At 38.2% G+C, this 26,059-nt stretch overlaps 1 protein-coding gene across 1 annotated transcript in view; it reads left to right on the top strand.

The window, feature by feature from the left end:
* Positions 1-26,059, top strand: part of COL4A5 (collagen type IV alpha 5 chain) — a 295,236-nt gene that overhangs the window by 215,114 nt on the left and 54,063 nt on the right. The window contains exon 37 of the mRNA XM_075538728.1: positions 22,299-22,425. Within this exon, the coding sequence (XP_075394843.1) occupies positions 22,299-22,425 (127 nt within the window). The remainder of the gene's footprint in view (positions 1-22,298; positions 22,426-26,059) is intronic.

Genomic DNA, 26,059 nt, shown 5'->3' with positions numbered 1-26,059 from the left:
ATCATATGTAACTTATGGATGAATCCTGAAATTGTTTCTATATTTTCATGTTGATAAATATATGCTGTACTGAAGATACTTCTATCTATAGCTTACATGCATATCTTAAGGAGCTGTGGTGTCATAGTGGATTATATGTTGGGCTGCTACCTGCAAGGTCAGCAATTTGAACTCCCAAGCCACCCCATGGGGACACAATGAGGCTTTCTGCTCCCACAAACCCACAGGGGTAGTTCTAGTCTGTCCTACAGGGTCTACCTGAGTCTCAATTGACTCTATGGCAGTGAGAGGTACAAATGCATCAGAATATTCATTGGTAAATCTCTTCATAGAATAAAATTTGAGTTGAGTTAATATAACAAAGCCTTTTTAATATTGATAGTTTCTGCCACATGATTCTGTTAAATGGGTTTACCACTTTACACTTGCATTTGTCTAAGAGATTTTTTTCATACTAAAAAAATTTTACTAAATCATTTTATTGGGGGCTTTTACAGCACTTATAACAATCCAAACATCCATTGTGTCAAGCACATTTGTACATATGTTGCCATCATCCTTTTCGAAATATTTTCCTTCTACTTGAGCCTTTGGTATCAGCTCATTATTTTTCCCTCCCCCACTCTCCTCCCCTCATAATTCTGTCATAATTTATGAATTATTATTTTTTTCATAATTTACATAATCTGCTGTCTCCCATCACCCACGTTTCTGTTATTCATTACCCTGGGTAGGGACGACAGTTATACATGGATCATTGGGATCAGTTCCCTCTTTCTCCCCCACCTACTCCCTACCCTCATGGTTTCGCTACGCCCATTATTGTTTCTGAGGAGTTTATCTGTCCTAGATTCCGTGTGTCAAGCATTCTTATCGGTACCAATGTACATGTACTATAGAATATTTATTTGCTTTTTACTTTACATACACTGGATATTACCAATCTTTTTATTTTTATCAATTTGATAAGGTGAAAGTAGTGGGTCACTATTGTGTCCATTTGAATTTTCCTGATCACAAGTGACGTTTTTCCCATGTTTGTCTCTCACCTACAGATTATTTGCTCTTTGAGACAGAAACTGTATGTTAAAAATGATACAACTATTCTCCCAGTCGGTAATGCTCTTCTTAGGTTGTTTACTGTGGATTTCATCAAATAGAATTTTTATTTTTATACATAGTTCAATTTTATACTCTTTCATTCATTCATTTGTTAGGCACAAGGGGGCTTCTAAAAGTCCGTGAGTGAAACAACGAAAAGATCATGGAATTTTTTCATGAAGTTTAATTATGCAAGTACAATATTACTTGTACTGTTCGGGTTCTAGAGGTAAAGCATGAATGAGACCAACAAAAATCCTACCCTGAATAGAGCTAATACCTAATAAGTGAAGCAAGCAATAAAATGAATTTATACTATCTTAAAGGATGAAAATGTCAAAAATACCTTAAAAGGGGATAAAAAGCAAAGTTGCATTGGGGATAGACATTTCTGAGAGTTTTTATGTTTTGCAATAGGGTAGCAAGGGAAAGCCGCAATGATAACAAGTGAGCCGTTCCTTCAGCACCTTAATGGCGTGAGTCCTGGAATGATGTAGTGGTGGGAACTCACCTGACAAGTGTGAGGAATATAAATGAGGCCATTTTAGCAGTTTGATTAGCATATCATATTTCACATCAAATCAAATAGTTTAAACGAGATTAAAAATTGGTTTTAGAAGATTTTCTTCATTGTTGTATTCATTATTAGCTTCCCATTTTCCTAAGAAATTATTAGTCCAGTTACCGCCTCTCTAGATTTACCTATCCTGGATTTCATACGAAGAAAAACACGCCAAATAACCCTCAACAACAATAACCAAATAAAACACACAAAAAACCTCAATAGAACAGAAAGCAGAAAATAATAAAAACTAGAACAAAACTGAAACAGGTCAAAAGGGAGAATGAATAATAAGACATTATGTTTTAACCTAACTGCATCTGCTTTCATCCATTTTCCACAGCACTCTGTCAGCAAAGCTATTCCCATTAAATTCTACTGAAAAATGGAATGGAAAGATAATGGGAAGTTTCCACAAACATTTTCTAGCCTCTTTGTATACTATATACTCAAACTTTTGATTAACTGATGATAGCTAGGAACTCGACCTAACTGTTCTAACATATATGCAGGTGTGATTTAAAGACAGAAAAGAGGGTGAAGGGAGATGTCGAACAGTGTAACATATGACAAAATAATAATGTGTAACTTATCAAGGGTTCATGAGGGAGGGAGAGCAGGGAGGGTGGAGGAAAATGAGGAGCTGATACCAAGGGCTCAAGTAGAAGGAAAATGAAAAAAAAAAGAAAGAAAATGATTTTAGAATGATGATGGCAACAGATGTACAAATGTGCTTGGAACAATGGATGTATGTATGGATTGTGATAAGCATTGTACAAGCTCCCCATAAAATGATTAACAGAGAAAAAAATGAGGCCAATGTGAAAGAAGCAGACTGAGTGAAGTGAAATTGAGAGATGAGGTCAGATTGATAACAGGAGTCAGATAATCTAGAACCAGGTAGGTCATTACTGAGGACGTTAACCCCTGAGTGACATAGAGCATGAGCATGACTAGAAGGAGGAACATGATTGAACTTTAATTAATATATAATTTGCTGTTTTGACAATAGAGGTTCAAGAATGAAGGCAGAGAGATGAGTTAAGGAGTTTTTTAAATAATGCATGCTAGAGATGTTGCTGGTTTGGGTTTTCATTGATGAAAAGTGGCAAGGTTCTGAATAATTTTCCAGGTAAAGTCAGTGAGATTTCCTGATGAATTTTAAGATCCGAAAGCATACACCCAAAGAAAATGGAATAACAGCTTTGCTATGTATAGAAATTGGAAAGAATTTGCACAGAACTGATGTAGAAAACTCAAAGAGTTATAGTACAAGAGCAAGGCCGTCAAAGAAGGGTGGAAGCAGTAATCAATGACACTGAATTGTATATGTAGACGTTGTTGAATTGAAGAATGTTTTATTGGTTATATTTTTGCCACAGTAAATATTACACTAATTTAAAAAATTATGGCAGCAGCAGATAACACTGGGAGGCTTGCAAGAGTTAAAGTAGCCGAGGTAACTATTATTATATCCAAAATCCTGAAGTAACGGTCACCTATAGCAGATGCATGGCAGACATGGAGACTGAATGGGTGTGGGAGGCAAAGTATGTGCACAAACATATATATATCTGTCAAAGGACATTTGTATATGTTTCCTTTGTGAGGACCCCAGCCGTTTAAAACTATCAGCCCCTCCACTGGCGAAAGAGGAAGCTTTCTACTCATGACAAAGTAGTCTCAGAAGCCCAAGGAGGTGGTTATACTCTATCCTCTAGGCTCACTATGAGTGGGAATTGACTCAAAGGCAGTGTTTGGGGTTTACTGCAAATATATCCATGATGTGGTGGCGCATACTGTAGACAAAATCATAAAAATATCTTAGACACAACCAAATACCATGAAAGAATGAGTCACTGGCCCTGGAGGCTGGGGACCATAGTTGGGAGACATCAAGGTTAATTGTCCCAACATAGTCCAAAGGACAATGCTCTATGTCCTACTTTGATGAGTAGCGATCGAGTTCTTGAAACCTTACACGCAGTCATTTTAGGAGCAACTTTAGGTGGGTAGTGAGTGGAGTCTTTAAAGCTAATGAGCAGCCAGAAGAAAGGAGAGTGAAGAAAATTGAAGACCTGGGGCAACAAGTAGTCTAATGAACTAACAGACCATGCAAACAGAATTCTCCATGACATTCTTACCGGAACTCAATAATGCCTGGCTACCAATACCAAGTGCTCTAAAAGGGATCACATTAGAAAGTCCTAGTAGGAACAAAAACGTGCAACAAAACTCAAAATCATAAAACAGACCAGACATTCGTCAAGGAGAGACTAGTGTGACCCACAAGATCTACAAGTGAGTTCACCCCTGTGGTTCAGCTGTCATCCAAACAATACAAAGGGAAAAATAAACAGTCAGTGTTGAGGTATGCACACTTCAAAATAAATGGCAGCATTTGCCCAAGAACAAAGGTCAGATGTAGGAGAGAAGGATTTGAAATAGGGGAGAAGTGAGAAATGAGTTGTTCTATTGGAGGAATTACAATGAATGTGATGGAACAAAATATGTACGAATTGGTGAATGTAAAACTGATTATCTGCTCTGTAAATCTTCACCAAATTCACCCAATAAAAAAACGAAGGGATAAAGAGCTAACAAAAGAGATGGATTGAAAGCTGGAGGTAGATGTGGGGTGATTAAAAGGTTTTGTTTAAAGCGGCGGCTCCCAGAAGGTGCATTGGCTTAATCCCAGAGGGTTGTAAAGTTAGCTACGTTATCCTGGCTTGTGGGCTTAGAATACAAACGGTTTTAATTGCCAGCGGGGAGCTGAGTAATATTTTTCTAAAAAGGAGACAGTAGGCCAAGTAAGTTTGGAAACCTCTGGTTTAAAGGAAGAATGTTTATATGTTGATAGGAGTAATCCAGTAGAGAGAATATTTGTTGATCGGAGAAACGGTAGGAAGAATTGCTGGAGTTATATTTTATATAGTTGAACAGGGATAGGATTTTGTGCACCTAGATAGTAGATAGTTGATCGACAATGTAGAATGGAGTATGTGGGTACAGATTCAGGGTAGATGAGTAAGATTTAGTGGTGTGAGTCTGTAGGAGTTATAATCTATTTTCCTTGCTAGTGTAGGGATTCATTAATCAAGAGGGAGGGTGGGTGAAGAAGTGTGTAAGTGTTAAGGTGAAATGATTAAAAGTTTTATTTTTTGTTTTACTCTTGCATTTTATGAAGACTTCCACATCCTAATATTATAAAAGCATACCTTTCTGTTTTCCAGTGCATTCATGGCCTTGATCATTGTTTAAAACCATTTTATTGGGGGATCTTGCAGCTCTTATAACATTCCATACATCAATTGTTTCAAGCATATTTGTACATATGTTGCCATCATTTTCTAAACATTTACTTTCTATTTGAGATCTTGGTATCAGCTCCTCTCTTTTCTTTCCCTCCAAATGTCCCTTCTCCCCCTCATGACTCCTTGTTAACTTATAAATTCTTATTCTTCTCATGTCTTAAACTGGCCGCGGTCTCTCTTCACCCATGATATGTACACTAGAGGGGCATCAAAAAGGTCATGGGTAAATAGAAAAGGAATAGAATTTTCCCACAAACTTTTTCAATCCCTCTGATTTTTGTTGTTGTGATATTATGAGAGATAAACAGCTAACTCTATTTTCTTTTTCACAAAAGTCAGATCTGGGTAATGCGATGCAACCCATTTGCTATATACTCCATTCTTTTAGTCATTGATTTGACATTCCATTTTTAATATTTTTGAAATTTGTTCAGATATATATTCTGGCCTGAAGTGAATTTTAACGTTTATATAATGGGACCAAATTACCATAATTGCTCACCTTTGAGATTACAATAGATGAAAGTAGGAAATCATGTTTCAATTGACAAATGTTCAAAGAACATTTCGTCCTTTAAGGAGAAGACCAAGTTCTCCTTACTGCAAGTACAGGCTAATAAGCAAACTTCGCCACCAAATCTGGAAAGTGAGAGAAGTGATAAAACAAGAAAACAATGCACTTAAAGTATGCTTGTGGCTTCTTTCGGGTGGTGTCACTGTGTATTAGAAAGGTGGGACATGGGAAAATAGTTATTTTATAGCTCAGTTCTATTAGGCACAGGCAGTTCTTGCTTTGCACAGTTCTGCCAGTCACAGAACCACAATTTAGTTAAATGGCACTAGTGCCCTGACCACATGTATCAAATTTCAGTTGCCATGCTGTATTAACCCTTCAGTCCACAAATCACGGTGCAGATAGCAGGTGCTCATTATTAGCAGGAAGCCATCATGTCAATCTTTCAAAGGTAGATAAGTCACTGTGCATCTGTTATTTCACTCTTGCACAGGCTGCAAAGCATACAATTGTGTTGCCTCCGTGTCTCTAAGTGATAATTGACCGTGGCATTTTACCAAACTGATCATTGAAAGAATGAGTTGGCCAACAAAAGATGGCAGTGCAACAAAGAAATGAAAAGTGATAAACGAATTGAGATTTGAATCTAACACAGGTGGAGGCTAAGAATAAATAGCTGGTCACAAGGATGTTGGCAGTGCTGCCCTTTGTGAGACTCTACATATAGAGCCAAGGAACTTAGTAAAATAAACTTTTAAATGAGAAAGATACACTGGAGACAAAGGGAATTCAGGGTGGATGATCCCTTCAGGATCAGTGGTGAGAGTGGTGATACCAGGAGGGTGGAGGGAGGGTGGATTGGAAAGGGAGAACCGATTACAAGGATCTACATGTGACCTCCTCCCTGGTGGTGGACAATAGAAAAATAGGTGAAGGGAGACGTCGGACAGTGCAAGATATGACAAAATAATAATTTCTAAATTATCAAGGGTTCATGAGGGAGGGGTTGGGGAGGGAGGGGAAAAATGAGGAGCTGATGCCAGGGGCTTAAATGGAGAGCAAATGTTTTGAGAATGATGAGGGCAATGAATGTACACATGTGCTTTACACAATTGATATATGTATGGATTTTGATAGAGTTGTTATGAGCCCCTAATATGATTTTATAAAAATGAGAAAAATAGCTACGACAAAAAAGAAGGCGATATCCAGGAGTAAGTGACACAAACAAAAGCCTTCACAATCATGGAACTCTTAGAGATACTTCATGAGATTGACAATAGAAGACAAACTGTGGGAACCAGATTCCCACTTGTAAAGGTGGATGTCAATTTATATGCAAAGACAGAAAGTATGTTTCAGCTATATTTTAGGTTATATGCAAGTAGGAGAAAAACACTGTCCACACTATGCTTGCTAATTTGTTAACAAGAAATGAAATAATTTAATTCACAGTATCTCTAATATTTTTAATTACAGAGTACTAAAAATAATGGTTGGTTTACTAGTTCTTCCTTCCCTATAAGAGCTCCTGGATGTTTCCAGTGTTTTGTTTTAACTATAACTCTGAGATACCATCTTGCTCTTGTTAACGGAGCAGAAACAACAAAGGCTGGCGAGAATATGGGGAAATAAGAATGATTATCTATTGTTAGCAGGACTGTAAAATGGCAAATCCTGTATGGAAAGGAGTATGGCACTTCCTCAGAAAGCTAGAAGTAGAAGTACCTATGATCTAGCAGTTCTTCTTCTAGTAATATACAGTAGAGAAATGAGACATGTGTACACATATTCACTGCCGTACTATGCCCATTAGCAAGAAGTTGGAAAGTGCTCATCAATAGATAACTAAATTTCTTTTTAAAGTGGTGCATACATACAATGATAAAGGATTCAGAGGATTCCTGGAAACATGTTTTAATGTGGAAGACATTATGAATCTGAATGAAATACAGCCATCACAAAAAGGACAAACGCTGTGTTTGCTCCCTTTTATAAAAGGGGGAAATGCTGTGCATACAGAAACCAACATCCACGGGCTCCTTGGTGGGTAGGGAGAGAGGGAAGCACTTATATATGGTAGACACTTGGTTTCTGGTGATGGGAAAGATAAGCAAGTACACTTGGACCAAGGTAAAGGATGTCGCTATGAAGTCTACGCACTTAAAATAGACAGCATATTTTGGGTAAATGCTAGGACGTATATACTTATGCAATAGCATCAGCCAAAAATACATGTGTTTATATATGTTCATCTAGACGCATATGTTCGGGTAGGTATACATGTGTGTGTATACCTATATCTGGATATCTATATGTACAAGTATGTGTGTGTGCCTCGAAAGCACAAAGTAGGCACAGTTAAAGCTACTTCTGAGATATGACCAAACACTTTGCAAGATTAGTTTTTACATTTTGAGGTTAACACCGTAGTCTTGTGGGACAACTTCATCAGTTGGCATAATATAGTTCACTAAGTTCATGTTATACATCCTAATTTGATTTGTAGGGTCTGAAAAGCTTGAAGGCAGCCATCTAAGACACAACTATCATTGTCTTTTCATCTGGAGCAGAAGAGAAAGGGTCAGAGAAGACACTGCATACAAGACTAGCTGTCAATAATACCAGTGTTTCCCAAAGTGACTGATACTGCCCCCTGGGGTTGCTGGAACAATCCAGGAGGGCTGCAAAAGCAGATACCTACACTTGATTGTGGATTATAGTACACAAGCTTTTATTTTTTACAGGGATGCTGGGTAGTTTTTTTTTTGCCTGAAAGGTGGTCGTAGTCTAAATAAATTTGGAAACTTATGGTCTTCATGAACCATGGCTTCATCTATTCTGAGACAAGGAGAACTAGAGATGGTGCCTGGCCACCACTAGTAACTGTTCTCATCATGGCCACGATAAATGGGTCTTACAAGAAAAGCAGAAGAATGTGGAACAGAGTTCAAAATCTTAAATGATCCGGACTTACTGGGCAGGTTGAGACTAGAGGATTCTCCGAGACGACTGCCCTAATATACTCTATGTAACTACCGCCCTAAGGTCACCACTTAGCTAAATAGCAGAATGACTCATAAAATAAAGACTAGTACCGGTGAGTACTATAGACCTTTAATAAATCATCTATCTCACACCAAATATCCAACACTTCCTCAAAATAAAGATGAAAGGATAAGGCACAGGGAAATCTGATTAGTGAACATGAAATATCAAGCAGGGAAGGAATGAAAATATCAACATATTTTGAAAATTTTAACTAATGTTGCTGGAACGATTTATGAAGTGATTGTTAAATGGGAAGCTAATTTGATGTGTAACCTTTCATTAATGGCAGGATAAATATTTTAAATGATTAAGTACTTGACTATTAGCTAAAAGGTGTTGTTTCAAAATCACACCAAAGTACCTCAGAATACAGGCCTGGTGATCAGCCTTGGAAAGCCCAGAGCAGTTCTCCTCTGCACACACGGAGGTGAGCTTAAATCAACAGCAACAGGCAAGAATATTTATAACTAAGAGTAAGAAATTTTTAATGTTCTGACAATAAGAGTTAAAGGTCATGAAAAAATATAAATTTTCCTATTTATTGTTAAGATCACGTTGCATGGTTTCAGTTGTCGTTTTGGGGGGTCCTGCACTACTGTGCAAAGCTAGGACTTTATCTTATAAAGATTAAGGAGAAGGCCAAAAAAAAAACGTTCAAGGGAAAATAATTGTATGATTGGGGGAATGCCGGCCTTAAGGGTATTTTTGGATTAGTGAGTTTGAAGAAATAGGGTTTGTGATGTAAAGACAGATAACTAGTTTGCCTTATGACTAACCCAGGTGTACGAGAGAGGATCCTTGTTAGACAATAAGCAAAAATACGGGAGTATAGTGACAATCCAGGACAAGGGAGTCAGTAGGCAGAAGTTTGAGTGCTGGGTCTGTGTATGTGACCTCGAGAAAGTCACTTAATCATTCTATACCACCTTTACCTTGCCTGTAAAATGAGAGGAAGAAAGCTATCCTATGTACTTCACAGGGTTTCACAGACGAACAAACAAATCTGTCTTGCAAAAAGTACAGCCAGAATGCTCCTTAAAAATGAGAATGTTGAGACTCAAGCACTTTGGACACGTTACCAAGAACAGCCTGTCCCTTTAAAAGGGCATCATGCTTAGTAAAAAAGAGAGTTGGTATAAACGAGGAAGACCTTCTGTGAAATAGACGGATGCAGTGGCTGTGGCAATAAGCTCAAGCACAGCATTTATAAGGATGGCACAGGACTGGGGAATATCTTGCTCTGTTACACATAGACCTGCTCTGAGTCTAAACCAACTCGATAAAATGTAGAACTGTGACATCTTTCAATAGAGCTGTACATGCAATGATACTCCAGATTAAATATAATCCCTATGTAAAATCTCCACTGGCTCCCGCCCCCGCCCTAAAATAGAGACGCAGATCCTAAAATTCATATGGACATGGAAAGGACACAGAAAATCCAACACAATCTTGAAAAAGAACGTTGAAGAATACTCACTGCTGGATTACAGAACTTACTAAAAGAGCTACATTAATCAAGATAGTGTGGTACTGGCACAAGGACAATCAGAAAAGTCATTGTGATAGAGGGAGACGCCAGAAATAAATGCATACATTTTAGATCAATTGATTTTTGTCAGAGATGGCAAGACAGGAGAAGGAAAGGATAGTTTTCTCAACAAATGGTGAAACGAGAGGATGTACATATGCAAAAGAATGAATTTGGAGCCATATCTCACACCATATATGAAAATTACCTTGAAACAGATTACTGACTTAAATTTAAGAGCTAAAAACAATAAAAATCTTAGAATAAAACTTTGTGATCTTAGAATAAAGTTTTGTGTTCTTCAGTTAGGTAATGTTCTCACATATGACACCAAACACAGCAACAAAAGGAAAATAAATATATTGGATTCCATCAAAATGCACTTGAGGGAGGAAGGGGGCACAGATTACAAGGTCTACATATAACCTCCTCCCTAGGGGACGGACAGCAGAGAAGTGGGTGAGAGAGACGTCGGAGGGTGGAAGATATGACAAAACAATAATAATTTATAAATTATCAAGGGTTCTAGGAGGGGGGAGCGGGGAGTGAGGGGAAAAAATAAGGAGCTGATACCAAGGGCTCAAGTAGAAAGCAGGTGTTTTGAGAATGATGATGGCAGCATATGTATGAATGTGCTGCACACAATGGATGGATGTATGGATTGTGATAGGAGTTGTATGAGCCCCCAATAAAATGATAAAAAAAAAGAAAATGAAAAGACAATCTTCAATGAGAGAAAATATTTGATAACCTTATATATGATGAGGGTCAAATACAATAATTAACTCTTGCATCTCAACAACACAAAGACAACATTTAACCAATTAAAAATATGGACAGCGCATTTAATTAGACATTACTCCAAGGACGATCTATTGTCCATTAGGTATATGAAAATGTGCTCCATATCATTAGGCATTAGGAATATGCAAATGAAAACTCCATTGTTAGTAGTTGTTAGTAAGTTCCCATTCATTGACAACCTAATGTATAATAGAAATGACTGTGTGCCCTCTTCATGATCAGTGGTATATTTGACTCCTTTGTGTGGACTATTCAAACCCACTAAAATGCTCATGATCAAAAAGAATAACATGTATTGGTTAGGATGTAGGGAAATTGAAACCCTCAAAAAAGACTGGTGGGAATGCAAAACGATGCAGTTAATAAAAAATGTAACATACAGTTAACATTTGACCTAGCAATTCCAATTCTAGGTACCCAAGAGAAATAAAAACATAAATCCATCTTAAAATGGGGACACAAATGTCCATAGCAGCATTCCTCATAATAACCAAAAGGTCAAAATAAATAAATCCCATGAACAAATTAGTTGATAACCAAAACGTACAGTAAATCATTAATCAGCCATTAAAATAATTCTCTGATACATGCTATATCATGCATAAACTTTGAAACCATTCTTAGTTGAAGAAGCCAGTCCCAAAAACACTTGGGGAATGTCATTCAATTTACATGAAATGTCCAGAATGGGCAAGTCTATAGAGATAGCATAGATTAGTGGTTACTCAAAGCTGGAGACTTAAAAGGGGATATTATGTGACTGCTAATAATGGGGTTTCTTGAATGAGGCAATGAAATTTTTCTAAGATTATACCATGGTGATGGTTATCCAGTTCTTTGAATATGTAATGGAGTGTACATTAAACTGTACACTTTAAATGGATGAGTTATGTTGTATGGAAGTTAGATTTAAATAAAGAGGTGCTCACTTGTTTATGCCAAGAAATTTGAAAGATGGCCACCTGACTACTGGACTGAAAAATGCCTACCCATTCGAAAAACGGTGATCCCAAAGAATGCATGAATGATTACATAATACCATTGATATCACGTGCAAGTAAAATTTTGCTGAAAATAATTCAAAGATGAATAAGAACTGCTAGAAATTGGACCCAGATTCAAAAGAATACATAGAAAGAAGGGTATCATTGCTGATCTCAGATGTATCTTGCCTCAAAGCAGAGACGTGTACTTGCAAAGGGGTCCTATTGTGTAAATCATAGCAAACTATGGATAGGTAACATAGAGAAGAATGGGAATTCTAGAGTACTTAATTGTGCTCACGTGGAACCTGTACATAGACCAACAGAATTAGGAGACACTAAATGGCTTAAAGGTAGGAATGGTGTCCATCGCGATTGTATCCTTTCACAGTACTTATTTAGCTTGTATGCAGAGCAAATAATCGGGGAAGTTTGATAACATAAGCAACATGAGATATTCAGAGGACACATTCTTCCTTGCTTGCTTGAAAATAAAAGGACTTGAAGCACTTGCTGATTAAGATAAAAAACTTCAGTATGGTTTCCATCTTAATATAAAGAAAACGAAAATCCTTACAATTGGACCAATAAGCAAGATCACAATAAATGGAGAAAAAGCTGATGTTATCAAGGATTTCATTTACTTGGATCCACAGACACCCATGGAAGCTGCAGTCAAGAAACCGGATGACATATCACAATGGGTAAATCTGCTGCATAAGACCTCTCTAAAATGTTAAAGAGTAAAGATGTCACTTTGATGACTAAGATGCGCCTGTTCCAAGGCATGGCATTTTCAATTGCATGTTAAAACTGGACAATGAATAAGAAAGACTGAAGGACTGAGAAGAATTGATGTACTTGCAATATATCATGTTGGTAAAGAACATTGAATTTACCATGGGCTGGCAAAAGAACAAAGAATGCACTTTAGAAGCAAGGATGATAAGACCTCATCTCACTTACTGTGGACATGTTTTCATTATTGAGCTGTCCTGGGAGAAAGGACATCATGTTTGCTAAAGTAAAGGGTCAGCAAACCAAAAGAAAGAGGAAGAACCTCACTGAAATGGATTGACACAGTGGCTGCAACAATGAGCTCAAACATGGCAATGATTGTGGGGATGGCACAGAACTTGGCACTGTTTTGTTCTATTATACTTAGGGTTGCTATGAGTCTGAACTGACTCAACAACAAAGTTGTTCTAAAAATATAATTATTGGAATAATTTATTTGGCCTGCAATTATAATCTTCACTTTAGGGCTGATTTTTTTGCTCAGGAATCCAGAGGTTTTCTTAATACATGGCTGCTCTTCCTTTCCTAATGCAATATTCAGCATATGTCCAATTTTGTGTGATGTGGTAAATATGGGAGAGCATGATTTTTTGAGGATCATACGTTCTTTCATATTTCCATGATTAAATCTAGCATTGTTATTTTTTATTATCTTGGGCTAATGTTGGGAACAATTTCTGCTAGTCCTTATTTTGATGATAAAGGTTAGCACAAAGCCCACAATTTTAGAAATTCCATTCACATTATTTCTTGATTAATTATATCACCTTATTATACCATCCTAATATTGAATCTCATCTGTGCTACCTTTTGGCCTGCTCATGCAGCCTTGAGCCACTACCGTCATTGCAAGCTTAGCATTTTACTACCTGGGAAAGCTAAAAGCCAAGCAAGCTAGTTGATTTTATTGTTTTGTCCCTTTTCTGTATCGTTTATTACAAGGTTAAGAGCATCTCTGTGGCCACTCTTTAATTTCTCCTATTGTTAATATGGTCTGTCTATAGAAGAGTCTATTGTTGGCTTTGTTCCAAATATAGACAGGGTTTCAAAGAACTGAACAATTACATGGAGGCCATCACTTCTAGTTGATGTGACTACTGTTGGAATATTCTTCTTTGCCATAAAGCAGATTATAGTTCCTACCCTTCTTCACTACATATTTTCCACTAATTGCCTTGTTTTTATTTTCCCCAACGGAAATGCATCTTCAATTTTACAGTGGAATGTAAGAGAAAAAAAGATTAGCTTTATCACCAACTTTAAAAACTAATTTTATTGGCATATATTTCAAAAAGCATACAATGTAACCATTCATATTAAGAAGAGTTGTGCATTCCGCACCACAGTTTCAGAACATTTGCTTCTTTCTTGTATTTATTGTTGTTAGCTCCCCATTTCCCCCTAACCTTCCCTGTCATACCCCCAAGGAACCATTAATCCCATTACTGTCTCTGTAGATTTATCTGTCCTGGATTTCATATATTGAAAATCATACAAAACACAAATAGGACATGAGCAAAAAACCCCAACAATAATGACCACACAAAACAGAGAAAAATCTCAGTCAAAAAAGCGGAAAATACTGAAAAGTGAAATAACTTTAAAATGCGTCAAGAGAGACAAATGATAAAAGGTATTACATTTTAACCTAACTATAGCTGTCATAATCGGCTTTACATTGCTCTCTGTCTCATAGCTAAGCTGTTCACATCCCTGGACTGTAGTCAGAGGGGATTCACCAGAAGTTTAATCCATGTGCGGACCCTGCCAATGAATCTGGGGCTTCCACTCTCATCCATTGTATGTTTCATTATAATATTTGGCTTTGTCTTCTTTAGCCCTTTGAAATTTTCTATCCAACCTTTTGACTTCATCCTTTCTTCCATTTGCTTTAACTACTCTACGATTAAGGGCAAATTTCAGAGTCTCTTCTGACATCGACAATTATCTTTTCTTTCTTATCTTTTTAATGACCTTTTGCTTTTTTTTCACGAATGATGATGTTGATGTCCTACCACAGCTCACAAGGTCTTCTGTGATTAGTTTTCAATATGTCAAATCTGTTCTTGAGATGTTCTCAAAATTTAGGTAGGATAGACTTAAGGCTATATTTTGGTTTTTGTGGACTTGTTTGAATTTTCTTCAGCTTTAGCTTGAACTTACTTATTGACTACGCAAAGGCATTTGACTGGGTGGATCATAATAAACTAGATAAACTTGAGAAGAATCCCAGAACACTTTCTTATGCTCACTCAGAACTTGTACACAGATCAACAGGCAGCCGTGAGACAAGAGCAAAGGAAACCTCCACAGTTTAAAATCAGGAGAGGTGTGTGTCAGGGCGGTATTCTCTCGTCATACTTGTTCAGGTTGTATGATCAGGGCAAATAATCAGAGAAGCTGGCTTAGAAAAAGAAGAATTGCAAGAAGGATTAACAACTTGGGATATGCAAATGACACAACCTTGTTTGCTGAAAGCAAGGAGGACCTGAAGCACTTGCTGATGAGGATCGAGGTTTGCAGCCTTCTGTATGGATTATGATTCAATATAAGCAAGACCAAAATCCTCAAAACTGGATCAATAGATAACATCAGGATATATATATATATATATATATTAAAAAGTTTGAAGTGGTCAAGGATCGATCCACAATCAATGCTCCTAGAAGCAACAGTCAAGAAATAAAAGGACACATTGTGTCAGGTAAAGCTGCTGCACAAGACCTCGTGTTGAGTATTGAAAAGCAAGGGTGTTACTTTGGGGATGCGCCTGACCCAAGCCATGGTATTTTTCTTTGCCTTAAATGCATGTGAAAGTTGGACATTGAATAAGGAAGACCGAAGAAGAATCGATGCATTTGAATGGTGGTGCTGGAGAGGAATAGTGAAAGTACCATGGACTGCTCAAAGGACAAAGCAGTCTGTCTTGGAAGGAGTATGGTCAGCCAGAGTCCTCCTTAGAGGCAAGCATAGGGAGACATATTATCAGGAGAGATCAGCCGCTGGACAAGGATGTTAGGCTTGCTAAAGTGAAGGGGCAGTGCAAAAGAGGAAGGTCTTCAAGGAGATGGATTGAAACACTGCCACAACATGCTCAGGCACACGAACAATTGTGAGAATGGTGCAGGACTCTACATGTTTCCTTCTGTTGTGCATAAGGTCACTATAGGTCAGAACTGGCTCAATGACACATAACAACTGTCATCTATGGCCTTCTGTGAATCAGATGTTTATAATGTAAGCTCTGATACCATTCCCTCTTATGATTTGGATTTCATTATTTACAATATTTGTATCACACAAGCTGGTGTGGTTTTTCCATGTGAACTTAGTTGATGCCTCACTTTGATGGTGGCTTATATGAAGACAAGATTTTAAAACCTCAGACACTATTATTTTCGATAGCTGAGCACCATCTGGTTTCTTCACCACCCTTTGTTATAGCACCCATACCTTCAATATCACCAACGTTTCATGTATTTTATTCTCAATTGTGAGGCAATCCTGTAACTGTATTCTGCATCTGATGGAGTGGAAGAGAAAAATGGCATTGCTATGGGACAGGAGAAAAATTATTATGATGTAAATGCTCTCTCACATTACCAGTTTTGATCTTAATAACAGAGTCTATCAAATTGGGATCTTTTTCTCTATGGCTTGACTGTGATATAGCACAAAAAGACCTTGACGCAGTTCTCATTTCAAGCTTGTCAAACGTTTTACAGTGGTAACTGCATTTGCCGGGTACTTTCACAGTGGTAAATTGGACTCATTAAGGGTGATACATTCAACTTTTGGAATTATATTAAAGCTTGACATAATAACTGTAGATATTTGTGGGTTTTGTGTGCTCAATTCACTTTTTGCTTTTTACAAATAGAATTTTTCTGTTATCAGTGATTATATGATTCCTGGCCATACTGTCGGTTTTCTAAGCACTAGCTTCTCTTTTATCTTTCTTACTTGCATATTTTGAAATGCATTGTTTTTTTCTACCAGTGTATGAAAAATAAAAGGTTAGCTTACACTTAAGCTAGCACATTTCAGTGCTTGTCACTAATCCAAGGGAGATATTTACTATTTAAAATCTATTGGTTTAAAGGAATAGGGTCAATAAAGAAGGGCTGAGAGGAACTGTGTTGGCTAGAATCAGATATATGGATTATTTATAGACTTTTAAATATTTTAGTATCATAAATAAACCAATAATCACAAACCCCTCAGGGCCAGCAAGGAGAGTAGAGTTATCAGGAGGATTAGGGGAGGTTAGCTGGAAGAAAGGAGGAATCGATCACAAGGATCAATCTAAACCCCCTCCCAGGGGGACGAACAATGGAAAAGTGGGTGAGGGGTGACGGAGGATACTGTAAGATATGGAAAACCTAATCTATAACTTATCAAGGGCTCATGAGGGAGGGAGGGCAGGGGAGGGAGGGGGGAGAAATGGGGAGCTGATATCAGGGGCTCAAGTAGGAAGAGAATGCTTTGAAAATGATGATGGCGTCATATGTGCAAATGTGATTGACACATTAGAGGAATGTATGAATTGTGATGAGATGTAAGTGCCCCCAATTGAAATATTTTTTTTTAAATTTATCTCTTTTTTCTACTGTCTTTCAGTTTTACCATTAATCAACTATTATACTCGTCGTTAATTTGTCATGGTCATTTTCATCAGCTCACAAATAACCAAAAGAATCATGATAATTTACTCAAAGCTTTATCTAAGATGAAACCAGTTAAATTCAAAATGTAATTGTAAATCAATTGTGCATCTGGAAATGAGGTATTTATTTGTTTTTGAGGGGGTAGAGATAGGGGAATACATACAAAGGGGCTTCTAAAGTTTAATGAGGGAAACTCCATTATTATTTGATTCCATATTTTTATTAGTTGGGACTTAATACATTCCATATTGCAATCATGTCAAGTAGAATTGTACTATTGCTGCCACGTTCTCTTTGCAAACACTCTTTTTCTACATGGATTCCTTGACATCGTCTCCCCTTTACCCCACCACCACTGCTGTACCCTTCTTCCCCTCCCCTTATTCTACTCACTGTCCCCATAGGTTCATCAATCCTGGGTTTCATATACCAAAAAAATGGAAAAGCATATATAACACAGCGTTAAGAGGCTGACCTCCATTGACATAACACCTCTAAGAAACACTCTAATATGAATGAACAAAACAATAGAAAACCAAAAATAAGAAAATTTGGCAAACCAAGTCAGGTCCAAGCCTGCATCCTAGGGGGGATCTATTGATACAGTTGTAACTGTTCAGGTCAGATTTATGCCTTTGACCGTCCAGACTCCTCTCTCTCATGCACTCTGTTTAGAGGCCCCTTTCCTCCCATCCCTCCATTACAGACAGGGGGAGGTCTCTGGAGGCTGATTTTTTGAGTAGTTCCACAAATAAATCTTGGGCTCTGACTGACATCCATTGCCCCCTGCACACTGGATTCCCACAATTTAGCCTCTCATACTTTTGACTTCAGATTACCGTATATACGCGTGAACTTTTTTCAGCACATTTTAATGCAGTTTTGTGGTAAACTTAGGTGCCTCAGCTGATGTTCGGGCCAGCTTATACTCAAGTATGTATGGTATATGGATTCCAATTCCTCATTTGCATGAATATTTTGGAGCTCGCTTGTATATTCTCAACCCAATACTCTGGACAAACACAAACACTAAGTGAACAAGGAAACATTCCACAGAGAAGGCCAGGTACTATCACTTTGTTGGAAGGGGCATGATCCTCCTGAGCAGAACACTGGACCTCATGATAAAGATTTAGAGTTAAGGCACATTTTTCTTCATTGCTATTGGTGAAAACATATTTTATTTCTGCAATTGGGCAGGAATTCTAAAGCTCTATTAGAAGAAAACAGTGCAGATGTTCAATGAGCAAAGAATGTTTTTGTGTGCTGTGTGTGAATAGTCTCTTATCTCTCCACAACTGTTCAACGGAGTTGAGTCAAAGCTTGCATATGGGGGCTTATGCAACTCTTATCACAATCCATACATATATCATTGTCAAGCACATTTGTATATTTGTTGCCCTCATCATTCTCAAAACATTTTCTTTCTACTTGAGCCTTTGCTATCAGCTCCTCACTTTCCCCTCCCTCCCCACCCACCCTTTCTTATGAACCCTTGATAATTAATAAATTATTATTCATTTGTCATGTCTTACACTGTCCGACATCTCCTTTCACCCACTTTTCTCTTGTCCATCCCCCAGGGAGGGGGTTATATGTAGATCCTTGTGATAAGTTCCCCCTTTCTATCCCACCTTCCCACCACCCTCCCAGTATCACCACTCTCACCACTGGTCCTGAAGGGATCATCTGTCCTGGATTCCCTGTGTTTCCCGTTCCTACCTGTACCAGTGTACATCCTCTGGTCTAGCCAGATTTGTAAGGTAGAATTGTGATCATGATAGTGGTGGGGGAGGAAGCATTAAAGAACTAGAGGAAAGTTGTATATCTTTTTGCCACACTCACCCATGCACCCATTTGGCTTCAGCAATTGTATCATGGAGGTGAGCACAGAGTGATATGACTTTTTGTTCTTTGATGCCTGGTAACTGATCCCTTTGGCTGGTGTGCTGGGGTTTTAAAGGCTTGAAGGTAAACAAGTGGCCACCTAGCTCAGAAGCAACAAAGCCCACATGGAAAAAGCACAGCAGCCTGTGTGATCACAAGGTATCCATGGGATCGGGTATCAGGCATCATCAGAACAAAAAATCATATCATTGTGAATGAGGGGGATTGTGGAGTGTAGAGACAAAGCCCATCTGTAGGCAATTGGACATCCCCTTCCAGAAGGGTTTCAGGGAGGAGACGATCCAGTCAGGGTTCAGTGTAGCAACGATGAAACATACAACTTTCCTCTAGTTCCTAAATGCTTCCTCGCCCCCTCCCCCCATGATGATCCAAATTCTACCTTGATCTGAATTCTACCTTGCAAGTCTGGCTAGGCCAGAGGATGTACACTGGCACAGATAGGAACCAGAAACTCAGGGAATCCAGGGAGGATGATCCCTTCAGGACCAGTGGTGTGAGTGGCGATACTGGGAATGTTGAGGGAGGGTTGGTTGGAAAGGGGGACCCAGTTACAAGGATCTATATGTGACCTCCTCCCTGGGAGATGGACAACAGAAAAGTGGGTGAAGGGAGACGTCGGACAGGGTTAGATATGACAAAACAAAATTTTATAAATTATCAAGGGTTCATGAGGGAGTGGGGAGCAGGGAGGCGGGGGGAAATGAGGACCTGATGCCAGGGGCTTAAGTGGAGAGCAATTTTTTTGAGAATGATGAGGGCAAGGAATGTACCAATGTGCTTTACACATCTCTATGTATGTATGTATGTATGGATTGTGATAAGAGTTGTATGGGCCCCTAATAAAATGATTTAAAAAAAAACAAAAATATACCCAGACGCTATATCTTTTGATAGCTGAGTACCATCAGTTTTCTTCACCACATTTGCTTATGCACCTGCTTTGCTTTCAGTGATCATGTCGGGAAGGTGAGCATCATGGAATGCCAGGTTAATAGAACAAAGGATTCTTGCATTGAGGGAATACTTGAGTGGAGGCCCAATATCCATCTACTACCTTAATATTAAACCTGTAAATATATGCACATAGTTCTGTTTCCCCTTTGTCCTATATAAATGCATTTACATATGTGCATGCCTATATTTAGACCTCTGTAAATATCCTTTGTCCCCTAGTTCTTTCCTCTATTTCCTTTTACTTTCCTCTTGTCCCACTATCATGCTCATCTTTCATTTGGGTTTCAGTAATTCCTTTCGGTTACATTGTGCTTTATCAAGCTATACGAGGCCTCCTACACCCTTCTTGACACCTATTTTGGATCAGTTGTTATTCCCTTGTCCCTGGTTTTTTTAATACCCACTTCATTTCCCCCACCTTCCCCTCTCCCATGTCCCCCTGGAACTGTTGGTCCCATTGTTTTCTCCTCCAGATTGTTTTCCCCACCTATCTTATCTAGATAGCCCTGCAGAGATAATAATATACACAAAAACAAGACAAAACAAAACAACACAGCAAAAGAAAATGAAACAACAACCAAAAAAAAAAAAAACAGTGACCAAAAAATGCCTATACATAGTTCAAAGTCTGTTTGTTTACCTTTAGGAGTGTTTTATGGTTGAGTCTGATGGGGTGCCATGCCCTGACCCCAAAGGCTACTTTTGGTTTTCCCTTGGGACTTCCTTGCTCTGCTCCCCTTGTTGTTCTGTTGCTTACCCTTTGGGTTCTGCCTCGGTGTGGTGGGGTCAGACCAGGCGCAATTCCCACACTGTGTCTCCAGTGTTGTCCCCCATAGTGCTACGGGTCAGTGAGGGATGTCATGTCTCATAGTGGGGTCGGCCATATGGTTCTCTCTGTGCATTGGCTGCTCTGAGCAGGCATATCGTCGTCCAGACTTGGTGGGCCAGGGTGTGCTCCACTCTCTCTTCCTCCCCCTTCATTTCCTCCCGTGTGCTCCTGATCAGACATGTCCCTCTCCCTGAGCTGCAGCTTCAGTGCCATCCTCTGAAGTAAATTCTTCTCGGGGGCGGGGCGGCTGGCCACATAGTTGGGATTGGGGCTGGCCCCTCAGACCTCTCTGCTGGTTCCCTGCTTCATGCCGGGATGTTGCATTCAAATATTGGAGCACTGGGTTAAAATCTGGTCCCTCTTTCCCTGTGGAGATATAAGTAATACCCTCCCCTTTTTTTAAAAAAAAGAGGGGGAAACTTGCATCTGTGAACCCACTATAGATGTGATCGATTGAGAACTCATTTATAGTTCAGGTTGCACTGCACTCTTTTCCTAGGATGGCTTTGAGATGGACATTTAAGCAATTACAGGTTTCTTCATGTTAACATAAATTTTACCTCTTGCTTTCAAATCAGCTGTAGTTGTTGGTGGGGACCCCTAGTGATGTAGTGACCTGTGCTTTGGGCTTCTATCCAAACCGTCAGCAATTCCAAACTACCAGCCTCTCCAAAATCGGAAGATGAGGCTTTCTATCCTGTAAAGCTTTATAGTCTCAGAAACCCACAGGGGCAGTTCTACCCTGTCCTATAAGCTATCTCTGTGCATTATAATCAAGGTGACAGCAGTGAGGTTTTGAGTTCAAGTAGCTATTGGTTGATACACTTAATGGTTGAATTGTATAGAACTAAGGGTGCTGAATATGGGTTTTGAAGTCAGAATGCTTGGATCCAAATCCAGATTCCACTACTTACTAGTTGCATCACTGTGACATGGGGTTATTAATGGTTTATTTCACACAGAATTGTTAAGGATTAATTGGGGTAATGCAACTTACCAGTTGTGGAAATAGCATGAGTTCTTGACTGAGTCTGACAGACTTTGGCTCAAACCCCAACTCTGCCATTTACTACTGACCATAGTCATTTGACGTCTCTGAGCCTGTTTTCTAGAGATAACAATGCCTAACTGGTAGGGCTGTTCTGATGCTTAAATGAACCAATTGATGTAAAACACTTAGCAAAGTGCATGACATAGCAAAAGCTCTATAAATAATGATATGTTATTATACAAGGCAATTCATGTAGCAACTCCAGTTTCATCTTTGCATTTATGTTTTCAGGGTGAACCTGGTCTTCCTGGGTATCCAGGCAACCCTGGTATCAAAGGGTCTGTGGGAGACATTGGTTTGCCTGGATTACCGGGGACCCCTGGAGTCAAAGGGCAAGCAGGCCTTCCTGGATTCCCAGGTAGTATTCCTTTTCTTAAATTCTAACTTTCTTGGAGTGTGTTTTTCCTTCCTTATATGAATCAAGACCATAATGTAACTTATTTGGTGGACTTGCACTCAGATACTGACTAGCAACATTATCTTGAGCTAGTTCTTTATCTTTTCCTTGCCCAAATGTCTTTTGGTATAAAACAAGACTGAGTATTACCAACTCAGTAGGACATTATCCTGTTGGCAAGGAGACGGTGTGGTGGAGCATTTTTCAATCTGAGACTGCGAGCCACAAGTCAATTAAAATGCTTTACTATTTTTGTAGGTGATAATATGCACTTGCAAACGCTAGTCTGCTACTGAGTCTCTTGGGAAACTCAGGAACACAGCTAGTGGCTGTTGGTAGGACAATGGTGCAGTTCACTGAAATGGCAAGTCGCTCAAGTAAAGGGAATAAGCACTAGAGTCCAGCGGGCTACCTGAACGTATCTGCTCTCTTAATGCCTGTATTTAATATTTTTGTTTCTTCTGTTTATTACAGAGTGGGATGGATGATTGTGCTTTTGATTATCTTTTTTTCATTAACCTTTTTATTTATGTAGAGCATTCATATGGTAAAGTGTGCTTAAAATGTACAGCTCAATAGGCAAAATTTTACCTGGGTAAACTGTATTCATATACACGTATCTATAATACATACTAAAATAGAGAAGATTTACCTCAGCTCATAAACTGGACTCTTGCTCCTTCACAATGAAATCTCTCCTGGGAGAGCCACTGCTATAATTTCTATTAGCATCAATTGCATATAAATGACATCAAAATTATGTCTTAATGATTCATTTATCTTGTTGCACATGCCAACAGATTTTTTTTATAATCATTGGTTAATATTTCAGTGAAGAACTATAATACAATGATTTAATTACCCCATTTTGTCAAACAGACCTGGGGATTTTAGGGGTTATTTTCACTTTGGGAGTATTTACAATAAAAGATACTATTTTGTATGTCTTTTGGTGAATATATGCTAATTGCTTTGAGACAAATAGTTGATTAGTAGTGAATTTACTAAATCATAGAGTTGATATATATTTAATATAGTATATGGTGCCAAAGAGTTTTCCAAAGTAGTTTATAAATTAAAGTCACAGAAGTAATGCATGAGAGTTTCAGGTGCTCAAACTCCAGGTGAGGTTTTTTTCCCCTTTAATATTAGCCATTCTGTCAGGTAGATAGAGATATTTCATTGAGGCATAAATTCATATTCTCCTAATCAATAATAATATTAAACACCATATTTTTTACTGTACTTCATTTTACTTGGATCCCCAGTCAACACCTATGGAATCAACAATCAAGAAATCAGACCATTCATGCACATAAAAGACTGCATCAAAAGAGAGAATAGATTGGAAAAATTCAGTAATAATACATCTTCAAAATGTATAGAACACTACAACTTTTTACAACTACATTCTTTCTTAACAAGAAAAGTACAAATAGCCCAATCAAAAAATGGGCTCACAACATGAATAGACAATTTACCAAAGATGACACCAAAATGACCAACAACCATATGAAGAAAGGTTCAAGTTCAGTAGCAAAAGGAAAAACAAATCAAAACAAAATGAGATACCGCCTCACACCAACACTGTTAGCAAAATTCAATAAAACAGAAAATAATAAATGCTAGCAAGGATCCAGAGAGATCAGAACACTTTGCCATACTGATTTGCGTAGTGGTTGAACAGTATGGCACTTCCTTTGCAGAGTCTACAAACAGTGACTCTCCTCTGACCATGAACCAGGGACGTGAGTAGCCTTGCTCTCATGCAGAGGGCACTGGAGAGTGGATCATGGCAAATATAGTTAGACTAAAATCAAACACCTTATCATTTATTCTCCCCTTTTACCCGTTAAATTGTTCTAGTTTTGAATAATTTCTGCTTAATTTTCAATTGAGGTTATTCTCTCTTTTGTATTGCTGTTAGCTTTTTTGTTTCTTTGCATGTTTTTCAGTATATGAAATGCAGGATAGTTGAAACTCTAGAGACAATAACTGGATTAATGGTGTCTTGGGAGTATGACAGGGGAAGTTGGGGGGCAATGGGGAGCTAACAATGATGAATACAAGAAAGAAAGAAATGTTCTAAAATTGGTTGTTGTAATGATTTTACAATTCTTTTTGTATGAATGAATTGTATGATGTGTGCATTATGTCCCAATAAAACTGTTTACAGTGTGGGGGAAGCCAAATAGACACAATAACGTAACTACTTTAAACATGTTAAAAAAAACATTTTGAAAATCAGGGAAAAAAGAGGAAGATCTTCAATGAGATGAAGCGGACTCAGACATAGCAACCATTATGAGAATGGCACAGGATCAGAACTGGTTTACTAACCGAATGGCATCTTAACATTTTATGTGTATTGGCCATGGGGAAAGGCTCTCCTTGAAGTGCCTGTTTAAGTTGTTTGTTTGTTTTTTAACTCACTCTTTACTAGGTTGGTTGCATTTTTCGTACTGATTCAGAGCAATTCTTTATATATTCTGAATGTATTCTGAATGAGTCTTTTGTCAAACAAACTATTTCAGGTTTGCCGTTCATTCTTTAAATTCTGTTTTGTGATGAATCAATCCCCCAAATAACCCATTCCTGCCATGTTGATTCTGATTCATAGAAGCCCCATGTATGAGAGCAGAACTGTGCTCCATAGGATTTTCAATGGTTGGGTTTTTGGTTTTTTTGGAAGTAAATTGATTGCCAGGCTTTTCTTGTGAGGAGCCTCTTAGTTGACTTGAACTGCACACCTTTCCACAGATATGGACAGAGGTTAACTTTAATAAAGTACAATGTATCAATCTTTTATTTCATGGTTAGTATATTTTGTAGCCTGGCATAGTACTTAAATCTCAGTTAACTCAAAAGTCAAAAAATTCAAGGCCACCAGCCATCCCATGAAACAAGATGTAGAAATCTTGTTTCCAAGACTGTAGGGGTGTTTCAGAACACTAAAATTGTGCTCATGTGGAACCTGTACATAGGCCAAGAGGCCCTTGTACAAATAGAACAAAGAGAGACTCAAAACTCGCTGCCATCAAGTTGATGTCAACTCATAGTGACAATTTAAAAAAATGGAAAAACAACCACTTTCCAGTTTGTGTAAACTCTATCATCACATGTCATCATCACTAAGTCTTGCTGTATTCAGTTAGCTAATATATTTTGGTAACGTTTGAGTATGCTTGTAAGAGAGAAAACTCAAAGTCAAAACTCACTGCCATTGAGTCAATTCAGACTCATAGTGACCCTGTAGGACAGGGTAAAACTGCCCCTGTAAGTGTCTGAAGCTGTAACTGTTAATGGGAATAGAAAGCCCAGGCTTTCTCCTATGGAGTTTCAAACTGCTGACCTTGCGGATCTCAGCTGAATGCATAACCACTGGGCAACCTTATAGTGTCCTTCTCAACATTTTGGTATCAGAGATTACCTGGCTTTATAATATGTACTTGACAATTATAAATCTTATGATTCTTTGCTAATGTTATTGCTTTAAATTTTCAGTTGATTTATAAGGAATTTGATACAAGAAAATGTGATTTTATATTGAAATACATATTTTTATTTCTAGTGCTCTACCCTCTTCTAAGTTCAA

This window comes from Tenrec ecaudatus, chromosome X, assembly GCF_050624435.1.
Source record: "Tenrec ecaudatus isolate mTenEca1 chromosome X, mTenEca1.hap1, whole genome shotgun sequence".
Classification (NCBI taxonomy): domain Eukaryota; kingdom Metazoa; phylum Chordata; class Mammalia; order Afrosoricida; family Tenrecidae; genus Tenrec; species Tenrec ecaudatus.
This window is presented reverse-complemented; position numbering and strand designations above follow the sequence as displayed.